Genomic DNA, 18,888 nt, shown 5'->3' with positions numbered 1-18,888 from the left:
GGATGGGCTGTGAGCAGCCTCTGGGCAGGTGCACATTGGAGAGGAAAAGTGGGATGGGAGGATGCGGGGAAGGGGAGCTACCTGCTCAGCTTGACCCCAGAGCAGTGGTGAGGGAGGAAATAAATGTCTGACCACTTCTTGGTGGCCTGTAGGATGTTAAAAGGGTGCCTGGCTCTGCTGCCATGGGCCATCTGTGGTATGGCCATCCTCCCCAGCCTCAGGATTGTGAGAACTGGGATATGCTATCACCTCTGCTTTGGGTCTGATGCATCACAAACTGAGCTGGCAGCACAGGCACTGTCCCTGTCAGAGCCCAGAAGGTTCCTGCTGCACTCATTTCCACACCCTAGGTGTGCCTTGGCACAGGGCCTGTCTGGTCATAACAGAGATAACTGAGAGATGAACTGCAGCCCTGTAGTGCTCTGTGCAGGCACTGCTCCCAGTCTCCTTCTTTCTGGGACAGAGTTGCCAGAGTTCCCCTTGGATTCAGCTTGTCCCTCCCACCCAGTGACAGAAACCCAGAGTTTTGTTGTAGGAGGGGTTCAGGTCACGTTCAGAATGTGAATCAGGCACCCTGTACTGGAATTCAGCCTCTGGGTGCTGCGTGCGAGGGGAGCAGCCAGGACTCACTTCAGGATGAAACCTCAGTTTTGGAGCTGGCTGTTTCCTCTTTCCAGGGGAAATTCAGGCTGCATTCCCAACCCCAGGGCTGGCAGGGAGCATGGTCAGAAGGATGCACTTAGACATGGGGAGATCTCTGCAGGGATGGTTTCTGTGGCTCCTGCTGACACCCCCCAGGCTAAGAGCAGACCCCACTGCCCATGGAAAGAGATGTTCACGGCTGGACCTCTGCAGCCCCCACTCAGGACAGCCAGCTGCAAACATCCATTTGAAGCAGATCAGGGAGAAGGAGGGTAAACCCCAGCTCAGCAAGAAAGGAGGCAGCAGCCAGCTATCTGGGAAAGGCAGAGAAAAGGGCATTTCATGATCAGGGTATGTACAGGTTATCACCCACCCTGCCCTGCCTGAACTTGCAGAGCCAGGGTACAAGATGCCAGTATACAAAAGCCAGCCTTGCACACCCACGTGAGGGCACAACTCCTTCCCCATCCAACACGTGGACATGTACCAGAGGACATCAGACAAATCCTCCTCAGATGCAGAGGAAGTCCCTCTGTGCTGCATGCACAGATGCACCCACAGCATTTTGGGTGGATGTACACTCACATGCTTCTGTGCACAACTTGCCTCAAAGTTGGGTTTTGGGGTTTTTTTTTTTTTGGCCTTTCCACCTTTGTCTACCCCCCAAACCGGGGACAGCAGAGCTCTGCAGCCCTGCCCTGCTCATTTGGGTCTTTGAGACTGCAAAGGGTAAAGCGGGACCAGAGGAGGGGGGGCCTGAAAGCAAACTAATGATGGAAATGTCTCCTCCATGCCTGTGCCTTAATTAAATGCATGGAGAGGCTCGGGGAAGCACATCTGTTTTCAATCTGGAGCCCTTTGATGGCATCAAATGTTCTTTCCCCAGATCAGGGGGGATGGAAATTCTGGGCTGGCTATGGCAGCTCGGAGCCCCGGCCGCAGCCGCCGGGAGCAGCGGCCGGCGCTGCCCGCGGCCCCTCGCCAGCCCCGCTGTCCCGGGCACGGTCCGAGGGCCACCACCTGTCCCCGGCCACCAGGGCCACCACCCCTGCGGGGACCTCTGTGCTTGCCGGCCTCAGCAGCTCCGACTGCGTCCTCGGGTTTTTTTCTTTCTTTTTTCCCTTCCCTCGTGTTCTTTTCACTTTACTCCCCTGTTGCTCTGTTTCTCTCCGTTCTCTGCAGCACTTTTCCTTCCTCTTTCGCTGTTTTTCCTCTTCCTTCCCTCTCTCCTGTTCGCACTTTCTTTTCCATTACCCTCGCTCACCTTTTCATCTGCATTTCTCATTTTCGCTGTCCCTCTCCTCACTCGCTCCCAGGGCCGCGTCCACCCTCCCCTCCAGGTGCAGCGCCGGCCCACAAGGGCGGCCTGCCCAGCACCCCCTCAAGCCGCGGGGCCCGCGCTGCCACCCCCGGCCCGGTGCCACGTCCCGCCGGGGCCCCGCGGGCCGCCCTCCCCCGGGTGCCCGGAGCCGCCCCCGCCGTTTGAAGTGCGGGGCGGAGGGGAGGGGAGGGGAGGGCAGCGCAGGGGCGGAGGGAGCGGAGCCGGCGGCAGCGGGGGCGGAGGGACGGGGCGCACCCGCCCCAGCGGCCCCACAGCCGCCCTGCGCCTCTCGGCCGGCGGCAGCTCCCCGCGCCGCCGCCCCGGCGCCCCGAGCCGGCCGCCGCCTCTCCCCTCCGGCATGTTTTAAGCCCGGCCCTGCCCGCTCCCCTTCGGGCTTCCCTACCCGCCGCTACCGTCGGGTCCCGTCCCTCTCGCCCCGCTCCGCTTCTCGCTACTCCCCCCCTGGAAGCGCCGGCGGCTGGGGGGGCGCGGGGGCGCTGGGCGCCCGCGGGGGGCGAGGGCAGAGAAGCCCCGCTCGGCACCATGGCGTCCAGCTATGCCCACGCCATGGAGAGGCAGGCCCTGCTGCCCGCCCGCCTCGACGGCCCCGCCGGCCTGGACAATTTACAAGCCAAGAAGAACTTCTCCGTGAGTCACCTGCTGGACCTGGAGGAGGCGGGCGACATGGTGGCCGCCCAGGCGGAGGAGGGCGGCGGCGAGCCCGGCCGGAGCTTGTTGGAGTCCCCCGGGCTGACCAGCGGCAGCGACACCCCGCAGCAGGACAGTAAGTGCGGGGGCATCCTCCCCTTCCATCCATCTCTCGCCGGGGCAGCCGCGGCGGGCGGTGCCGGCTACGAGGGGGCTCCGCTGGTGCTTAGCCCGGCTTCCCCCGCTCCCCGAGCCGCCCTTCCCCGTCGTGCCGGGAGCCCCGGCGGGGTCGGCACCCGCCGGAGTGTGAAAACCCTTGTTTTCCCCCAGCCGCGTCCCGGCAAAGGGGCGACCTGCCCTTCGCCGCCGCGCCCGTCGGGTCCGGTGCCGCGGCTCCTGCACCCTGCGGGGAACCGGAGAACATCCCGGGGAGCGGGCAGGATCGGGCCCGGGGGTTCGGCCCCCTCGTCCATTCCTTGCCGGGGTACGCTGAGAACGGCGCTTGACTGGACGGGGCGAGGCGCGGTAGGCGCTGAGCATCCATCCATCCGTCCGTCCATCCATCCGCCCGTCCGGCCCGTCGCAGCGGGCACGGCGCCGTGGTTAGCGGGACACCGGGAGGCTGCTCAGGGATCTGGATGGGGTCCGGACTATTGGCTGGTGCCCTGCCGGTAGCGCCGGGGCTCGCCAGCAGCCCGAGGGTGCGTGCGCGGCTCCCGAGTGCAGCCGCGGATTGCCGCTCCCCCGAGCCCCGCTCCTCGCCGATCCGGGCGGGCCGGGCAGGGCAGGGGGACAGACGGACAGACCGCTCTCTGCGCTTCCCGTCCTGAACAATCCGAGCTCGCAGCTCGAGTAGCCGGGACCCAGCGGGCGTGGGCAGCGGGACGGGCGCCGGCTTGCGCGGCGTTTTCCAAGCGCCGCGTGTTGTTTTCCAAGGGCAGCGCTGTCAGAAAGGCTGAAGGGGCTGTGTAGGGGCTGTGCAGGGTCAGTAACCCCCCTTTAGCCGCTCTCTGTTCAAATAATTACATCCCCGGCCGCAGGGAGTTCCTTGGGGGTCCGGACTGGCCGCGGCGGCAGACACGGGCTCGCTTCCGAGGGAGCTTCCCGGCGAAAAACGGGGAAAAAACAACAAAACGAAACGAGAAGCGAACGAAAATGCCATTTTCAATTTTCATTCGCTTTTCGATTTATTGTTGTTTGGTTTTCTGTGGTTGTTTTTGCCCGCCGGAGCCGCCTCCGACCCTCTCTTCTCCGTGGATCCGACGTGGTTTTCTCGGTATTCCGAAGGAAACCGAGCTGGGGAAGGGGGATGCCTTCCCAAAATGCAGAAGCGTCCGTGGGATGCCCGGGCTCGGCCCGGCCGGATGCGTTCCCGGCGGGGAGCATCCTCCAGGAGCACGCTCGGAACGGAGCGAGCGGAGCGCGGCTGCCGGAGAGGCTCCTCTGCTCCCCGAGAGCCGCACCCACCGCCGCTGGGACATGGCTTAAAAATATTTCCCTTCCCAGGAGCCGAAAACCTACAATTTCTGACTCTAAAGGTGTGTATTGTAGGGGGGAAAACGGTGATTGCGGCTGCCCCTGGTTCAGCTCCTTCTGCCGCTGGAGAATCTACAAGGTATCAAATGCAGACAATTTTTTTTTTACCTCTGCTATCTACTCAATTTAGTTTATAATATTTTATTTGGATTTACTCCTGATTTACTCCTGATGTTGCTCCTTGCCAACTGCAAGCTCGGTCAGTGTGGAAAAGGAGAACAGTGTTTCACTAATACTCACCTTGCTCTTAAAGCATTAAGGAAAAAAACCAAAAAAGCAGTCCAAGGGCTTGTTTTCTAGCCAGCACTGCTGAGCAGGGACCAAACTACAACTTCAAATAATTTAGAAATTCTCTGAATGCTGTAAAAGTTTTAATACCGTTGCGGTGAATTAGAAAGTTTTAGAAGTATTCTAAAGTAAGCAACGACCACAAAAAAAGAAAGGGAGAGAAATAAATTCCACCAGGTTTATTAGGCAGAACTGTCATCTGGGCTTTCTGGCTCTCTCATGGATGCATTTAGCACATCCCAGGAGTCTCTGTGCCTCAGTTTCCCCACCTGCTGCGTGTGCTCTGTGAAGTGTTAGCAATCCGTGAAGGAAAGGGACTGTGCTGGAGCTAGAAGTGCAGCAGAGGTAGGAGCTTTTGTCAGTGAAAAATGAAACACTGAGTTCAGTGGAGAAGCTAACACAGGGCTCAGTTACTCTCCATGTTTTTAAGTGAGAAAAGGTAAAAGCCGTTTGAAGAAATTGTGGATTTCTCAAGAATACTAAAAATATTCTTCCAGCCTGAAGGACAATCAGCTGGTCTGCCACTGATTTTTGTTCCAAACTGAAGTGAAAAACCAAATTATTGGTGCTGGTTTTGTAAACAAAAGTTAAGAGAAGAAGTTTGATGTGGAAATTACAAAAGGTTTTGTCTGGATGTTCGAGATTGAAGGAAATATTTCACCACTGTTTTATTTGAGAGAGGTTTAGGATAAAACATTTCTCTCTTTAAAAAGAAAAAAAACATTCCTGGGAGTAGCTGTGATTGTAACATTTGCAGGGAGAGCTGTCCGTGGGTTAAGGAGCTGAGTTTGCAGCAGTGCTGCAGAGCTGTCATTCTGACCAAGTTCACTTCAACTCGTAGCTCTGAACACCTTACCCTAAAAGCTGATAAACATCAGGGCAAACCTCCCTGCCTCTGCTGCTTGGCTGGGAGGGCTTTGCAATCCCAGTTCCAATTTGTCACAAAATAACCTGTTAAGATAAAACCAACTCTTGCTGTGGTAGTGCAGCTTTTGCTAACTCCAGCTAAAGCTGGGATGAAAATGCTGAGTTGAGGGGATCCCCCAAACTTCCCAGAAAAGGCAATGATCTCCTCTTGCTTTTGTGCCCTTTGAGGGTGACAGAAACCTGTCACTTGCCTGTGGGTTCCCAGAGCTTGTGGCTCTAGAGTAATCCTCAATTATTGTTTCGGTTTTTTTTCAGATGGGCATTTTTGACTTCTGCTTGGTTTTTTTTGCTTCGTTTGTTTGAGGCTTACTGTTGATGGCTCATAAAATGGTGTGGAGAAAGCATGAACAGCAAAAGAAAAATTGTTACGCTGGGATTTCTTTTGTAAGGAGTGAATAAACTGTGCTTCAGTCCATTACATGCTCAAGTTCTGTGTTTTGGGGGTTTTGCTGTCCTTTAATCTCTTTTCAGTATAAAAGTACTGGCATTCAGGTGGCTGGCAGATTATATCAGGCTGATTCGCAATTAAAGCTGGGCACAGGCTGCCTGAGTCCCCCCGTGAGTTTTTTACTGTCCCAGTGAGCATCGTGACCCCTCAGTGCTGCTGCTCCTTCTCAAGGAAATCCCTGAAGCCCTGCTGGGACAAGGTGAGTGAGTTCCTCTGCTCAGGCAGAGCATCGCTGTGCCTTCAGCCCCTCTGCTCTGGCAGCAGGAGGAAAGGCTTTTTCAGCCTGCTCACTCTTGGGTGATGGGGCTCGTCACCCCAGGATTTTGTACAGATCAGAAATAGGTGTTATTTCAAGAAAGGACTGGCAGATTCAGGGAGGGCTGAGCATGGCTGCTCGCTGCAGCAGTGTTTGGAGGCAGTGTCCGGCTCAGGGAGCCGCCAGTCACAGGCTGGAAGGATGAGCTGGGGCAGAGATCTCTCCCTTGCTGCCTGGGCTTAAACCCTGTGGCTGCTGTTCCTGGCTGTCTGAAACAGCATCCTGAGCTGGAGGACTTTGGGTCTGTTCCCACATGGCTATTAATTTTGCCCTAATTGCCTCTTTCTAATGAGAACAAGTGAGGTTGCTGCAGGAGTGAAAGAGAGTGTTTAAGTACTGAATTGTCTGTGCTCCTGTGCCCCCCCATCGTTCACCAAAAAAAATTGTATAAAGAGGTAGAAAAGCTCTGCCACTGCTTGGAAATGTGGAAAGCAATTCCTTGGGCTGCTGAGTTGCTGAGGGGGAAGGCAAGAAGAAGCACCTGGGACATCCGCAGGGTTTGCTTTGCAAACCTCCGCTTCATCTTGGGGCATTGAGCATCTCTTTTGTTAGTAAATCACAGCCCTTATTCCCAGAAAGTGCTGAGTCCGTAGACAGGGGATGTACAACCAATAGATAGAAGAGGGGAAAATTGATTAAACCCAGGAGTTTTCTTCCTGTCTTGTCCTGCTGATGGACAGAGTCTTGGGGCAGCAGCTGCTGCTGATGTCCCCAGGTTACAGCGGCGTGAGGCAGGGAAGACGCCAGTGCCTCAGTCCCCACCAACAGCAGCAAATCTTCCTCAAGAAACACTCTCCAGAGTTCTCCTCTTCCAGAAACCGATGTAGGAAAAGCCAGGATCAGATCATTACTGCTTTTAAGGTGCTTGTTGTAAATTATCTTCCTGAAAAACGCAGTTCTTGGTCGGCAGCATCTTTGCGCGTGCCGGTTTTACCGCGCGTATCCTCGAGGCTTTGAGGAGATCTCGCTTGACTAAAGGTTGAGTAACAGATAACTAACACCAAGCAGTTGTTAGAAGTTTGATTAACTCCTTTCCATTTATGTTCCTTGGGTATATCTATGTAATTTTGGCCTCAGGCTGGCAGATGTGTGGTTATTGCAGCGACTATCGCGGTGTCAGATATTTTTCTTACATCCCTGAGTCCTGCAGTTTGAAGTGCGAAAGCATTTTGTGTTTGTTATGTAAATTTCTGCAGCTTCTGGACAAGGACAGAAGATGGATATGTGACTCTGCCACAAATCTGGACTCTTAAAAAAAAAAAGGCACAAGGAAATAAACGAAAGTGGTCAAGGTACTGTTATTAACAAAGAAAAAAGAACCATGTGAATTGTAGAGGAGGGAGTTGGCTCTGTTTGGGAGTGCTTTTCCTTTTGAGGGGTGAAAAGAAACTTCTATTTGTTTGTGAATTTCACTTTTTTTTGATCATAATCAGTTTTGCTTCCTGGTTCTCATGGTCTCATAATTTGCTGATGGTATTTGTGTTTTCAATCCATCCACTCAGAGCTTCCAACTTTTTAATTTGAAAAAGATTTTGCCGAAGGTTTTTACTTTCCCTCCTTCCCCCCTTAATGTAATGAAAACATTTCCATGAAAATTAGATTTTGAAATCTCTCCTAAAACTGAAAGGTTTGGTCTAAACTGCTCAAACGTTTTTAATGAACATCAGCTTTCTGTCATCTGCACTGAGTTTCCACTGCTAGCCGCTCTATTTTCCATCTTTTTGATGATGTATAAAGCAGTGATTGCATGGGAAAATATTATCTCAGGGTTAATTTGTGCAGGCCTTACTCGCACGAGTCATTGCATGTGATTCAATGGACCACTTATGTGTGTGCCAGTTGATGAGTATTAGTGTTTGAAGACCTGACCAGCAGCCTTGAGTCATGCAAAAAAGGTCTTTTTTTCGTCCAGTGGAGTATTTTTGTGCGGGCATGGAGCGGTTTTGCTGTCTGCAGTCGGGAGCTCGATCCTTTTTCCTTTTGGCAGAAGTGCAGAATGCATCAAAATCTGTGATGTGAGGGAGCCTGAAAGGAAAAGAGCAAGAGCACAGACAGAGCAAAAGCAGGAGGGGCTGGGAGAGTCGGGTCTTTGACAAGGCAGACACAGAATTACAGGGCTGTAATTCCTTCAAGGATGTATTTTTATTTTTCCCCCCGGTAACCGAGTTGACTCCCATGGTTTTTGACATCACCAGAATGACTTGATGGGATTATAGGTGTTTATTCCTGGTTGGGAGTTGTTTATGATATATTTAATCGTTTTTGAAACCCATATTAAGTAGCCCTGAGGGAGCTGTGTTCCTGCTGGGCCTCTGTTGCATAATGAAGTACATCACGAATATTTACCAAGTGTCACAGTATTCCAGCCTTGGGCCTCTGTTTCTGGGGAGGATGAATCACTGCACTGCTGCTTCCCCACCCTGCTCGCCTTTCCTAAAGGAGCCTTGGATTTTGGGGCGGATTATGGAGATTTGAAGCGAGACTCATCACAGTCTGGCTGGAGGAGCTGTTGTCCATGGCTCTGATGTTTGAACTGTCCTCTTGGCTTTACATGCAGGGTACAGAAAGGCTTCAGCTTCTGCTTGGGTGGTGGAGCAGGTTTTTAGTCTGGTTCCCTCTAGAAAAACCTGTTGTTTGGTCGCTGCACGTGGGAAATGTCTTTAGAACCTGCTGGCTGCTCTGGTGGGAGAGCAGACAGCTCCAAGGAGGGGTGAAATGGCAGTCTGGGGGGCATGGAGAAGGATGGCACCAGGGCCTCCTCCTGAGGGGGAGATGCAGCAGAAATCCAACCTCTTAGCACCCACTGGAGATCTCTATGGAGGCTCTATGTTACACCTGGAAACTCACAGGTGTAGATGTAGGTGCCACTGGCCCTACAATGTAGGGGTTTTTCCTTTGTCACCCTGTGTTGGGACAGTTTTCCCATTGTCCAGTGCCAGCACAGCTCCCAAAGCTCCTCAGCACCTCAGGGGCTTTTCAGCTATGATTGGTTTTATGGAACTCCAGAATGGTTTGGGTTGGAGGGGCTTTAAAGATCATCCAGTTCCAATCCTGACACCTTCCACCATCCCAGGGTACTGCCAGCCATGTCCAACCTATCCTAGAACACTTCCAGGATCCAGAGGCAGCCACGGCTTCTCTGGGCAACCTGTGCCAGGGCCTCACAGGGAAAATAAATCCATCCATTTCATCCCTTAGCTGGAAATAATTTGAAGTTTTTCACGGCCCTGCTCACCTTTGCATTGTAAATGTAGGTTTGCCCTGGAAATCTGTGCCGTGTTCCTAATCCATGTTTCTTTTCCTGCCCTGTTCCTGCTGGGCTCAGCTGATCCCTGGAAGATGCTGTGAGGTGGGGTTGGGAGCTCAGCAGAGCTGCCCTGCCTGTCTGCTGGGGCATCACTTAAAGAGAAGTTTCTTTCAAGTGAGAGTGTCTGGAGGATTCTGGTTGAGAAGGGAAGGGATCAGTGGTGCTGAAGCTGAGGGCCACCTCCTGCAGTGGAAAGCATCTGCAGGGATGAGTCTGTGAAGGCCAAGGGGGAAGAGAGGCCTGATGAGCAAGCCAGGGAGCATCTAATTCAGCTTACATAGCGTTCTGGGCTCCTCTCTCACCTCCAGGGGCCGAGGAAAGGTTACACCACTGTTTAAAGCACTGTCCCAGACAGTCTGGATTTCATACGTGCCCATGTGAAGTGAATGTTTGCCTTGGGGTGGCAGCCCAGGACATCCTGGTGCCTCATGTTCCTGGAAGGGAAGGTTAGATGAGAGGCAAAGGGAGCCAGCTGCGCTCTTAACAAATCACTACATCCTATTGCAGCATCCAGTTCGTATTCCACCCAAATTTTCCCCCATTCTGGCTAGAGAAATTTTCCTACAGGAGAAGCTCCAGCCAGTCAGCAAGACTGCTGGGCAGGGCAAACTTCCAAAGAGACACTCAGGATCTGGCTGGGACCCTCTCCACGTCTTGATGAGCTGCTCAGGCAGCAAAACTGCTTTTGCACCGAGAGCTGGAACTCATCAGCAGCTTGGGGACGCTGCTTCCTGCTCTGAGCCCACCAGCGGATGAACTTCTCCTTGACCAAAGCAAAACCAAAGTTCCCCTTGGCCCTGCCAGTCTGGGGCAAGAGGGAATTGCCAGCAGCAGCTGCTGGGTGGGTAGGCTTGGGAAAGGAAAATGGAATCAGGCTCCAAAGGGAGCAGCAGGGCGCTGGGATCAAAGCAGGGTGCCTGGTGCTGATGGAGCAGGGGTGGGTGGTGGCAGAAGGCAGTGTCCAAGCAGCTTCCAGCCCTCTCAGTGTAGGTGCTGGAGCAGTGAAGGGTGAGGTTTTGGGCTCACTGGAGTGGTCTGTCTGCTCTGGGCTTTGTTGCTCTGCTGAGTGAGTGAGCGGTGGCAGAGCTGGGCTGAGCTGCAGCCGGTGTGCCAGCAAGGCCCTCAGACCTGCTCAGTGCCTCTGGAAATCATCTTCTTCTTTGGAAGTGTCACTGATATGATCCACATTTGTTTAAAAAAAAAAAAACCACCAAACCAGAGATGCTTGCAGCTTTCAAAGAGCTGTCACTTCTCCCCGTGTCAGCTCAGCCGCAGCGGGGCTCGGTGGGGATGGATTGGACTTAAAAGGGAAAAGTGCCTGAGCCGTAACAGTGAAAACAGAGTGTTAATGCTCTGGGGCTGCTGCTGCAAAGGGCTGGCCCTGCTGGTGGCTCTGCAGGCAGCTCCTGTCCCCACCATGCCTGGGCTGATTTCCCATCCAGCTTTAGAGCTCTCTCCCTGCCTTGTGGCCCGAAGTGCCGGTAGCACCTCGCGCTGGTCATCCTGCCAGCAGTGTCACCTGTACCCTGGGTGGAGGGCACAGAGCAGGGCTTTGTGAATCCAGCACAGAGTTCCTGCTCGGGGTGGATGGTTCCTGTGAACCAGGAAGGCTGGAGACCAGGCTGTGTCCCAGGGAAGGCTGGCTGTAGGCACGGGCTGCTAGCGCTGTCTGTCCGGGGCTGAGTACTTGAGCTTGTCAGAGGAAATGTGTTGGTGATTTTACACTCAGGGAGAGGAAAAAGCTCTCAAGACCAGCCCAGAGCCAAGCTCTGCATCCTGCTGCCTTTACTGTGAGTGCTGATGGGACTCTGTCCGTGTTTGTCCAGGGGAGCTGAGGTGGGGGTGGAATTTGATGCACACACAGCAGGCAGCCCCTGGAGGAGGGCGATTGCTCCCTGTGTTCCCCAGGCAGTGAGGGTTGCTCCACTTGGGAGAACTGCAGGGCAGGTTTTTAGGGTCAGGTGTGTGCTGGTGTTAAGGAGCAGCCTACCCAGAAAAGGCTTGCACCCAAAATCTCAGTTGGAACAGAAGGGCTTTTCTCCCTCCAGACATCAGACCAGATGACCCAGCCTGTCTTTTGTTGCTCAAATATACCTCTGTGTGTTGGCCACAGAATCTTGAGCTCTGTTTTATTCCATACTCCCTGCCATAACTTGACCAGGATCCCCTTGCCATGCCTCAGTTTCCCTGATATAACTGGGTGCAACCCTGAGCCCTAATTATGGGCTTTGGAATTTTCTGGTTATGTGTGTTATGTAAGAGCTTGGCTTATACAGCAGTTTGGGAAGATTCTCCTCCTTCTGCACCATCCCCAGCAAAGTGCTATTCCATCTGCTTGTCTTTGTGGAGTTAACATTGACAATATCCCCTTCCAAGACCTGGAGCAACCTCAGCAGGGTTTGTTCCTGCAGGGACCCCACCTGATGCTCCTGAGTGCACCCCATGCCCTTGGGGCCAGAGCTATTTGCTGTGTGCACCCACCCCTGGGCTTGGATGGCTTTCAGGTTTAGATTTTTGCACATGGATGTGAATCTCCTGAACATCTTGGGGTGTCTGGGCTCTCCACAAGCCCAAGAGATGCAAGGGGCAGCCCGTGCTGATCAGCTGGAAGGTCCCTGGAGTGTTTGGTGGCAGGCAGTGGAATTCCCAGCGGCTGGTTGGGATGGTCACACTCTTTTTCTTGGCTGCAGCCTGCTCTTGAGTGTTTGGCCAAAAAAGATCGTTACTTAGAGTTTGTTTCATTTGGAAAACTTCTGATACGTGTCATGGAAACTAGGAGGACTGGTCAGGAATAAGTGCTTGCAGCACTATGCTTGTTTGTGCTTTGTTTTTCATTGTTTCCCCTCAATTTTTTTTTTTTTTTTTAAATCAACTAATCAGTAAAAAGAAACAATCACCTGTGATTTAGGAGAGGGATCTCTCATTGTAAATAATAAATTAGTGTCAGGAGACCAGGCAGACAGAATGGTTGATGAATATCCTGCAGGCTGAAAGTTGTTTATCAAGCCTGTTTGAAGACTTATGACTAACAAGCTCATTTACAGAGCTTGGAGTCTGTTCATGAGCCGTTCTCCAGCTGGGAGGATGTGGGAATCATCAGAAAATGTATTCACAAGTTACTCGATCATTTAAAAAAACGATCAAACAAACAAAGACTGGGTTTTGGAAGGGAACTGTAAATTCCTCTTTCCCCCCCCACTGGGTTTTTGAGGCATTCCCGTTAGGAAAATGCAGGGCCTGGAGAAGAATGCAGAACCCCACACTGCTCACTAATGACCTATTTTGGTGCAGAGCCTCCTGCTCAAAGCCCTGCCACCAGCCAAGGCCTCCAGCTGGGGGGGAGCTGCTCCCCTGCGGGAGCCCTGGCAGGGTGGATCCCTCTCCTCTCCACCAGGGATTCCCAGTGGAGAAGTTGGGCTTGCTGGGGGAAGAGGTTGCCCATGCTCCTCTGGTGAGATCACAGAGATTTCCCCGTGTCACAGTGCAGTGTTTCTCCCTGTAAAGGAGAGCAGCACGGGATCTGGGATGAACTGGGAGCAAAGGGGCTCCCTTGGAGCGCTGTGGATCCATGCCTTTTGTAAATCTGCTTGTCTGGCCCTGGACCAGCTCTCCTGCTCAATGCAGAACACCACATCTTTATGAGAGGCAGGTGTTTTTCACCCCCAGCATGTCCTACAGCTTTGCCTTGTTTGTGGGGCATCCTCTCCCTGTGCTGCTCGGCCCTGGGGAGGGCTCCAGGTGGGCTCTGTGTGTCAAGAAGGTGCAAACTGAGTCCAAGAGAGTCCAGAGAAGAGATAAAAAGAGCTCTGGCTCCAGTTTAGAAGGAAAGAAGAGGTGCTCAGGCTTAAGTAAAAACTGATTTCCAAGCCCACCTACTGCCATTGCAGATGTGAGGCAGTAGGGAAATCATCCCAGGTCTATAGAGGGTACGGAAACCTTGGAAGGAAACCTTGTTGAGACTTCATCACAGATCTGATGGAGACAAACAAGGAATAAACAGCATACAGCTCATGCTACCTTGGGAAGGGAATCCTCCCAAGTTTCAGTGGCTGCATGACTTTAGTGGGAAGTTGTTTAATCCTGAGATTCATCTGTTCTGGCTAGCTCAATGGTGCTGCCTCTGAATTTCCCCCACATTCCAGGCAGGGTGCTGTGCTGTGTTCAGCTGGGATACCTGTGGGGCAGGAGGCACCCATGGAGCTGAGTGTGGATGGGGAAGGGTCACAGTCACTGGATGGAATGATGGAAAAGAACAACTAGGATAATAATTTAGCAGGAAAACCAGCCCAGAAAGATGCCCTTCATCAGTCTGGACAGGTTCATCTTTGTGCATTCTGTGTGTTCCTCTGAGCAGAGAGAGCTGATGTCTGGAGGAGGTTACAGCCAGCAAATGAAGGGGTGCCTTCTTCTGGGGGGTTGAAGAGCTCTGTGTGGAGATGGGTGCTGAATCCTGGTTTTCTTGCTTTGTGATGCCAGGCTCCCTGTTCTCCCTGTCTCTCTTGCTATACCCATGGTGCTGCTCCCCAGGAATCCTCAGAAGGACTTTGCTCTCTGCTCTGCTTCCCTGATCTTCACTCTGAGTGGGAGCACTGTAGCTTGTGTGATGATCACTGTCCCTTTTGGGCCACAAAGTGGCAAGGGTTCTTCCAGACACTTGTGATGATGGAGTGAAATCCACATTTCTGTGACTTTCTAGGTAGAAGCCTTTCTCTTTCCTGCCTTTAATCCATCAGAGAAAGGTGGAATGAGAGCCAGTGGCTGGGAGCAAAAGCCAGACATGCATTCAGAGGAGGTAGGAAATGCATTTTTTAGCTGTGAGATGCTGTGTAATCACTAGAAATAACTCCAAAGGAGAGCGCTGGCTGCTGCATCCATGAATGTCTGGAAGCCCTTTTGGAAGAGCAGCTTTTGTCAGCCATGAATTATTGGTCTCACCAGTGGGGTAACTGGGTGAAATGCTATGGCTGAGTCTCACACAGCAACTGAAGAGCTCAGCTCGGGCTGAGGGATGGGAGATGGGCTGCAGGGATGTTCCTGCCAGGAAATCAGAACACGGGACCAGATGGAGAGCACAGATCCACTTGGTACGAGTCTGTTTACAGGTTTGAACCAAAACATAGTGAGAAACACAACAGAAAAGCAATGTCCTCATCGCTGATCATAACTCAGGCCCTTATGTGAACCAGCTGTCTCACATTTACGGGACAATCCCCTCTCCAAAATCCCAAATCTCCAAAGTCCCACTGTTAGGAATACCAGAGGTAGGTAAGCCTCTGCAGGGCTGTGAAGGGCAAACATCAGTCATTGGAATAGCCCAACTTTCTCTTGTATTTCAGGACCTCTTTGGAGTTTACTGCAGCTCTGGAGGCAGCAGGCTGTTGTGTGTGATTTCTGCTAGTTCTGGGCCAGGTTGAGGCTCTGAGTGAGTGCTGTCTCCTGTAGCTGTAACTCTGCCAGCTTCGGGAAAAATGATGAAAACGGGGAGAGCTGCAAATCTAATCAGTGGTTGGGAAGAGGGATAAACGTGCTCAGCATCCTCATGGGACAGAGCATCTCTGAAGTGGTGGGGTGAGCTCCCTGGGGAGGTCAGAGGTGGCTGTGCAGGGCTGGCACCAAGGCAAGGGAGCAGAAGGGTTTGCAGGGTTGGGATGATCAGAGCAGTCACCCCATCCCCTGCGTCCACACTCTGCATTCAGTTGTCACCAGCAGGGAAAGAGCTGCTAAACCAGGAATGCCCAAAGAGCTGCAGAAGGACAGCTCTTCCAGGAAGGTTCATAAAACAAAGCCCTCATGGCTGGTTCTCCACCACTGAGCCCGTGGCAATGGGAGCCTTTCTCCACCTGGCTGGCGTGGTCATTTTCCAGCCCCAAAGCTCAGTGTTTGTGGCCATGTGGTCATGGATGTGCTGCTGGCCAAGGAGTGTGGAGTTGTGGAGGTTTCCAAATGTGCTCTGTTCCTAGAAGGGACATTGAGTAAAAAAATGTGCCGAGAAATGGTTTGGCAATGGTTCGGTTTGGAGGAATTACACTTTCCTTCAGTATGATTAATAACGGGGATGTGGGGGAAAGATCAAAATCAGCAAACTGTTTTAAAGACTTTGCTGGGCTGAGCCATGTTCAAATCTCAGTCTGGGTGTGAAAAGTCAGGTGGTCTCTGAATTTGTCCCAGATCCTCCAAGCAGGTTTCAGGGCTCTGAGCCAATCCTGGTGCCTCCCTGAGCACATGAGACCTGCCCCAGGCAGAGCCGTGGCTGCAGCTCCAGGGTGTTTGGTGCCACCATGTAGTGCCCACACACATCTTGTCACATGTCACAGCTGAGACAGGCACTGGGAGCATCCTGTCTCTGCTGTAGAGACCATCCCTGGAGACCACCATCATCTTTGCCCAGGTCCTTCTGAAAACATGTTTTTTCACCTTGGTGATCAGGAGGTGCCACAAGGCAGGAATGGGAATAGGCTCATCCTTAACTCTCTGTGATGTGGATGGATTTTGCTGCAGGATGTGCACTGGCTGTTAATTCTGTTTTGGGGCATCTTCTTTGTGAAGAGAAAAATTCTTGCACACCTGGTGTGCAAGAGAGAGGTGGGTACCTCTTGGGGAAGATGCCCACCCTGGCCTGGGCCAGTCCTGTTGCTTGTTTTGAGAGGGATTGAGATGATGCTGAACCTTCTGGAGTCAGGGATGTTGTCATTAGCTGACAGCAGAGGAGGGCTGGGGAGGCAGCGCTCGTCTGTCCTCTAACAGTGTTGACAGTCACAAGAGCCAAAGAGAAGGGGACTTTCCTGCCTAAAAATGTAGCCTGGCACTTCTCAAGTGAATTGCTTCTGCATCAAGAAATACAGATCCTGTTCAAATGCAGCAGGCAGAGAACTTCTGTTAATTCTAGCTGGATAGAGGAAGCCTTCTCCAAATTAAAGCACTTATGGAGAAAGCAGATGCTTTGGTAAATACTTTGTTTCTATGGTTCATTTAAAAGCAGCATCTAAGTTGCAGGAATTAAAAAAAAGATTTTATAAGCCTCCAAGAAACAGGGTATCTCAGTTTGAAATCTCTTTTTTTTTCTCCCGGAGTGTGGTAGAACTTTTGAAGAAGTCAGCTCTGAGCAGGTTTTCAAAATAGAGAGCTGAGAGCCATCGGTTGGTGCCAGTGGCCCGTGCCCTGTGTGCTGGGGAAGGGATGCTGCTGCGGGAGGTTTGGGGAGATGCAGAGGGCTTTCTCTGTTATTCTGGTGCCATCTACTGGCCCAAGCCGTCAGGAAGGTCTGTGGCAGCGGGGACTGGAGCACGGACGGCCGGGGTGGGGCGGCCAGTGTCCCCCCAGGAGCGGGGGCTGTGTTCCCTCCCTGCAGGGCACACAGGTACGGTTGGTGCTGCACTCCCCATCGTCTCCAGCTCTGCTTTCCCCACGATTAATAGTTAAAAACACCAAAATCTGAAGCTTGGTCTTCTCAGTCAGCTCTTCCAGTCCTGGTCTTACCAGGAAGGTGAGGGGGATGTTATGTGAAGGTGGCCGTGGGTGGCAATGCTGCTCCTGCCACTGTGCACCTCCAGGGCTGCCGGTGGAGTAACGTGGGCTGAGCTCTGCTGGCATTTTCCTTTGTCTTGTTAGAGCAGCATGGTGAGACTCTGGGTTCTGGTGTCTTGTAAAAGCTTGGGCTCACCAGCTGCTTGGTCTTTGCTGCTGACATTAATAATCCTCTTTCCTTTGACTGAGCCACCAGGTTTTCAAAAAAACGAATAGGAGCTGAATTACCTTCACGATTTCTGTTCAAATGGTGAAAACGTGGTTGAAATTGGCCAATTCCTCAAAAACTGCCATGAGATCAGAGGCAAAGAACATGTTGCATTGTAAGCATTTCCTCTGGTGAGCCAGCTGAAACCAGCTGGGTAAGCTGGGCTGCCCTTCTGGAAGGCACCTCGAGGGATTTGGGATTTGAGGGCACAGTCCAAAACACCCAGCTCCTGTGGGAGGCTGCTGTGAGATCTGCCCCGTGGCTTCTTCCCCATCACTGCCTGTCTCCTGCTTGCCACACATTCCAGGCTGGCTGTGCTGTGCTGGTGGCCAGGCCAGCCCCGTGTGGCAGGTCCCTGAGGACAGGATGTCCTCTCTCTCTCTCTGTTGTGGCTGCTTCAAAGGGCCGAGGCGCGTCCTCGGCTCGCTTGGCTCCAGCGTGGCAAGCTGGGCTTTGAGCAAGGCACAGCCCCGCCAGCACAGGGAGGATGGGAAGCCAGGAGAGAGGAACAGATCTTTGATGGGGCTTTCTAGCAGCTCTTCCCTCTTTTTTGATTTTGCAGTTTAAGGGCAAGACCCACAGCAGGAGATGGTGCGGGAGCAGCATCTCTGCTCTAGCAAACAGGAGGCATTTCCCCTCCTCGAACCCCTTTGGTTACTGTCAGTAGCAACTTTCAAACTGTTTGGCAGTTTGATAATTTTTTTTTCCTTATTTCCTCTATTTCCTTATTTCCTCTGATGATTTGAGAGAAGTCAAAGCCCTTTCTGTCTGAAAACTGGAAGCATGGGGAGTAGGTGACAGTGAGGCAGGCTGGTCCCCAGTAAGCAGGGCTGCCCCCAGGGACAGGATACCCCAAAGCTGTCTGGGCAGTCACAGGGATTTGGTGTTGTTTTGGGGCAGCCTGTTTCAGTCAGTGCTGGTCCTCTCTGGGGCAGATCTGTGATTAGGGTGGCCACAGGCACTCTTCTCTCTGGGGGAGTGCAGCAGCAGGGCTCCGAGGCAGGCACTGAGGATGGGACACCTGATTTTGGCCATAGGCTGGCAGGTAACCAGGAGAGGGTATAACCCATGCCCAGGTCTGAGGGTTTTGGTGTTTTATCATCTCTGCCCAGGTGGTAGATTCCATAAAACTGCCAGAGCAACTAAGAAACAAATGCCTGACCAACAGAAGAGGTTTGTGGGAGAAATCTGTAGGTTGTATCACAGCCTGGGCTCAGCAAGCAAGAGGACTTGAAGTCAGCTGTGCATAAATGATAGTCTTAGGGAGTACTTCAGCTCCCCTGAGCAGAGTCCTGTTAGCCAGAACCAAATGTAATATTTGTTTTAGTAACTCATCCATCCTTCATCGGGGATGAGTTTTCCAGCTTAAAAGGAGATTTTAATCTCCAACTCCTGTAATGCTTCTAATGCTGGGACCTGATTTGGTTGAAATACAACTGGGGTTTACTTTGTGTGTGGACTTGGGGTTTTCTTCCTGTTGGTTTTGATTCAGGGAAGTGTCTCTGTTCATCAGGGGGCACTTGAACTATGTGCTGAGTGAAAGCAGAGTGTGAGCTGGGAGTGGTGGGTGCCTCGCTGTGCGTGGGGCAGGATCCGTGGCAGAGATGACAGCGCTTTGATGCGCTCCTTCCCGTCAGAGCTTGGGAAATAAATCAGGATTCCAGGACGTTCACTTGATGATGTTGGCTTGGGAGAGTAAATTTAAAAGGCCTTTTTTTTTCCC

The 18,888-nt window shown here is 52.5% G+C and overlaps 1 protein-coding gene across 1 annotated transcript in view; it reads left to right on the top strand.

The window, feature by feature from the left end:
- The first annotated feature begins 2,251 nt into the window (after positions 1 to 2,251).
- PRRX1 (paired related homeobox 1) overlaps positions 2,252 to 18,888 on the top strand; it is a 37,822-nt gene continuing 21,185 nt past the window's right edge. Inside the window, exon 1 of the mRNA XM_084211539.1 lies at positions 2,252 to 2,747. Within this exon, the coding sequence (XP_084067665.1) occupies positions 2,507 to 2,747 (241 nt within the window). The 5' untranslated portion in view covers positions 2,252 to 2,506. The remainder of the gene's footprint in view (positions 2,748 to 18,888) is intronic.

Source organism: Fringilla coelebs (assembly GCF_963513975.1).
Source record: "Fringilla coelebs genome assembly, chromosome: 9".
NCBI lineage: Eukaryota > Metazoa > Chordata > Aves > Passeriformes > Fringillidae > Fringilla > Fringilla coelebs.
Note: the sequence above shows the minus strand (reverse complement) of the source record. Positions and strands in the feature narration are given on the sequence as shown.